This window comes from Acanthisitta chloris, unplaced genomic scaffold (genome assembly GCF_000695815.1).
Source record: "Acanthisitta chloris isolate BGI_N310 unplaced genomic scaffold, ASM69581v1 scaffold42986, whole genome shotgun sequence".
NCBI classification, from domain to species: Eukaryota; Metazoa; Chordata; class Aves; order Passeriformes; family Acanthisittidae; genus Acanthisitta; species Acanthisitta chloris.
In genome coordinates, this window is record NW_008680634.1 from 10,826 (window position 1) to 15,065 (window position 4,240).

General features: G+C 45.2%; 1 protein-coding gene across 1 annotated transcript in view; it reads left to right on the top strand.

Moving 5' to 3' along the window:
- The first annotated feature begins 2,658 nt into the window (after positions 1–2,658).
- LOC103805124 (synaptotagmin-like protein 2) overlaps positions 2,659–4,240 on the top strand; it is a 22,440-nt gene continuing 20,858 nt past the window's right edge. The window contains exon 1 of the mRNA XM_009077759.1: positions 2,659–2,759. Coding sequence (XP_009076007.1) covers positions 2,659–2,759 — 101 coding nt within the window. The remainder of the gene's footprint in view (positions 2,760–4,240) is intronic.

Consider the following 4,240-nt stretch of genomic DNA (forward strand, 5'->3'; position numbering starts at 1 on the left):
CCCTATGGCCCTGCCACAGATGGAGATCATTTCCCAGCCTTGTTTACTCCTGCAGGTCTGGGTCAACAGCTTTGTATCTCCTGAGATTTCCAGTAAAACCTCGAGGTGGAGAGGTCTTCTGGACTGGCTCACTTTCCCACAGCGAGTGCATCAAGTGGTTTGATTTTTAACTATATAAAACAAAAGAAGGAGTTGGCTGTTTGATTTCTGTTAACCTTTTCCTTCTAATGCAGCTATTCCAGTGAGAGAAAACATTTTCATGGGAAAATAATTTAAAAAAGGTTCTTTACAAAGAAGTAGCCTTTATCCCTAAGAAATAGCCTTTATTTTTAATTGACTGCCATACTAATGAATAAATATGAGTCTTCACTGAAAATGTGTTGTGAAGTAGTTTCAGCCCACATGTCATGGGTTTGTTAAAAATAAATAAAAGTTCTTGAGAGGCAAATACTGTGAAATGTCCCTAGATACCTTTTTAAAAATAAAATCTATCCCAGAAATTTCTGTAAATGTCTTTACAGAAGTAGGATTGTGCCTGAGAGCCAGAGAGAGTAGATGGTTGGAACCAGGCATGAAGAGCTGTGCCAAGCAGATGAAACGTAGGTTTAAACAGTAGAGATTCATCAGGGCTTTTTACTACTGTTTCTGTTTTAACTATTTAAAGTGATCTGATAGTTTATCAGCTGATAAAGGCTGTAATTGTAGTGTGGCAAGCACAGCCATACTTGCTTCAAAGAGATATGAAATGTTTCCTTTTCTCCAACATTTTTTTACAAAAAAATTGAAGTTTTTAATTACAATGTCCATTCCTTTTACCAGTCTTTCTTTTCACGCAGTGTTCTGTGGTATTTGTAAGCATTAAGGTCATATGCCTGTTCTTTCTTCTAACATGTTGTTACACCATTATGGTAAAGGCAAACATTTGGGAATATATCATCCAGAAAATGATGTAAATCTTTGAAATGATGTTAAACGAGCAAAGTTCAGCTGAAATGCTTGTTCTCAACTTTGGATATGTCAGTTGATGGAAGAGGTGCACCATGCAGAGATAGTCCAAAGAAGTGACAAAAATGATGAAAGCCCCAGCTCTGAGGAGCCTGAAGGTGCTGTGGTTCGTTAACGTGGAGGCTGAAGTGTCAAACTCTGTGAGGACAGCTGCAAAGGGAGCATCCCCATGGTAGCTAGGATGGACTGACATCTATCAGGGAGATCTGGGGTAGGCACTAGGAAGAAGTTGCTGCTGCCAGTTAGCAGAGGACTGAAATAGGTGGCCCAGAAGGGCTGTGGTTGATGTCCTCAAAGGGGCAGATTAGACAGAGAGTAAAGGTGATACAGTCCTTGAGGTTAAGGAATGGGCCTGATGACCTTCAGATCATGTTTGCCATGAAAGCTGGGATTTATTAATTTTTAATGACCTGACTCCCAAGGCTGTGGCTCTGGGAGAAATAGGGAAGTATGATGAAACCCACAATCACCTGAGAGGCTTGGAAACAGTGGAAAAATTCCATCTGGTGAGTTAGAGACTGCCTGCTTGGACAGGAACAGAACTTCTGCTCCCTCAGAGGTGTGCCTTACTGCCCTCAAGTTGGCTAGGAGAGAGGAAAAGGAATAAAGTAGCAAAGCAATGCTTGATTTATTCTTCCTCCACGCCCTACAGCCTCTGGCCATTTTCACTGTCTGTTGAAACACAATGTGATCTGCACCAGTACTGTTTGAATAGCAAATATCAGTGCAGCTTAAAGCAAAGGGCATGCATATTGGAAAATGAGCAGCCCCTGGTATTTTATAGCATAACATGCAGCAATAACACTTGCAGGTTGCTGTTCTGTCATTTTCTGATTGATTTGCATAGGTTGGCTGCTTATCCTCAGTCTCATTTAGGGCAGAAAGAAGTGAGGAAGAGAAGAATGGAGGTAAAAAGCAAGCAGGCAATTTGGTAATTTATATGCATATTTTGCTTGTAGCACGCTGAGTCAACTGTTTACCTGTTAGTAGGAAAGCGGCTAAAATAAAACATTGTCTTGGTTAGGTTAATACCACGTGAGGAGCTGTAGGACAGGGAGGAAAGTAGGGCAGCTTGTTTTGGAACTTGTGCTGGAGAACAAATAAAAACCCCCAATGTACACATTCGGTTACCATATGTCAGGCTTATCATAAAAGGCATCTCAGTGTTATTTCTTTGCAGGGATGCTTGAAGTCCACAGAGACAGACTTCCCCGTTGAAGACAGCGCATGCCAGAGGTGCTGGGGTTGCTGTTGGTGAGAGGAGCTTTCGTGCCTGTTGAGGCAGCCACGGCGCGCGGCGAGTGAGCTCCTTCCCCTGCTTGCCTGTTTGATTGACGTTGGCTTCCAAATCGCTGCAACTGTGCCTGAAGAAAAGCAAAGGATAATTTTGCTGAGAGAATTTTCCTGGCAGAGGAAGGCATGCAGTGCAGAGAAATGTGCCAGCCAAGAGCCTGGAAGTGCAAGTCCAGGTGCTAACGCAACTTCCACCCAAGCCATCCTGTGGTGAAGTCCTTTTCCTCCAGTCACATCTTGCTCAGCGCACCAGGGTGGGCTGCAAGGGGCTGCCCATGGCATGCGGCAGGCTGGGCTGGAATAGTTCCTGATCTGTCACTGCTTCAGCTGTCTGAAGAACTGAAGAAGATTGTAGGGAAGATGTTGGACTTGAGCTTCCTGACCGAGGAGGAGTATGAAAAGCTGATGAAGGTTCTGCAGAGAGATGCAGAGCTGAAGAAGAAGGATGGGGATCGCATCAGGTGAGAGCGTGCAATAATAGCAGGATGTTAGCTTCCCTCGGAGGAATTTTTTCACTTCTTTAGAGAAGAGTGTATGTGTGTGTGTGTGTGTGTGTGTGTGTGTGTGCAAGGAGGGTTGTAGTCTGCAGCAGTGCTGTCCCTTTTGCTCAGATCCCAATGGATTTTTTCACTGTGCCTCCTGCTTTGTCAGCCATCCTGCTGTTGCTGCTGTCCTCTCTCTGTGGGATTGCAAGACTGGACTCTCCTTTTGAGTTAATCATCAGCCTTCAGAGATGCCAAGGGCAATCACCCCTTTCCTGCTCTGGGAAGGAAGATGCTGATTTCTTGGTGTCAGAGGTCTGAGCAGGGGAGTAGCTGCTACCTTGTTTTGCTCACTTGGTAGCACGGAAATTCCATAGTGTGTTTTAAAATGAGATTTTACATCCCGTTCTCTGCTTTATGTCTCTTCGTTGCTCTTTGAGATGGGTGTGTATGCAGCATCCGTTGTGCAGGCAGAGAGGGGCAGTTAGAGGCTATATGATCTGCCAAAGGTTTGCAGGGAGCTGTTTCAGAGCCAGGAATTCTCTCTCAGTTCAGCTTACTTGCCACTGGCCATCCTGGAGCTCAGGTCTGGTTGATCAGGATTGCTTGTTGCTGCTGTCACTTTTTAAATGCCAGCCATTAGACCATCTGGACTGACAGTATGCACCAGGCTCAGGGAGCTGGCACTGAATTCTTCATGGCAAGAAACGAGGAGTTCAGTGAGTGTGGATGGCACTGTGCCAGTTTACCCCAGCTAAGGATGTGAGTCTGACTTGCTGTTGAGCCAGAAAAAGAGTAAGCCCCATGTAGGAGGGATGCTCAAGGCTTGAAGGGGGAACAGGCAGCTTTGCAGCAAACTCCTGGGTGTCTGTGTGCCCTGGCCTCTGCTTGTGGGTGAGAGCAGGAGAAACAGAACTGGTGGTGGCATGTAAGCAGCTTGGACTTGATATGTATGTGTTTCTGTGCCCTTACCTCTCTGAATTGAAACAAGATTTCAAAAAAGTTATTTGTTTTTTTCTGAAATATGGTAAATTCCTGGTCTACAATGGAGGTTTGGTGTTTGTATTATTTCAGTTTTGTTTCACTTCTCTTTGAAAGCTGTTTCACAGAAGGCTTTGGTTTGGGAGTGAAGTGTGTTAGGTCCTGATTGGGGTGGTGCAGTAAGACATGTTTGGTTCCAACACAACCTGACTGTTGGGTGAAATGAAGTCAATGGCATTACACTGATCTGGTATCAACAAGATGAAAATATGTTCCTGGCCCAGCACCTTGAGACCCCCATGGAAGCAGGTGCAGCTCTGATCTGGATGGGAGCTGCACAGCTCCCTAGCTGTCAGGCCTATTGTGTCCTCCAGCACTGCCTGCAGAGGCTTGACCCCAGTTGTCCCATACCTGCTCCCTCCTGGTGTTTATGCAGCCATATGTGACCCTTCAAGGCTCTATGGTTATCTGGGGTTTTG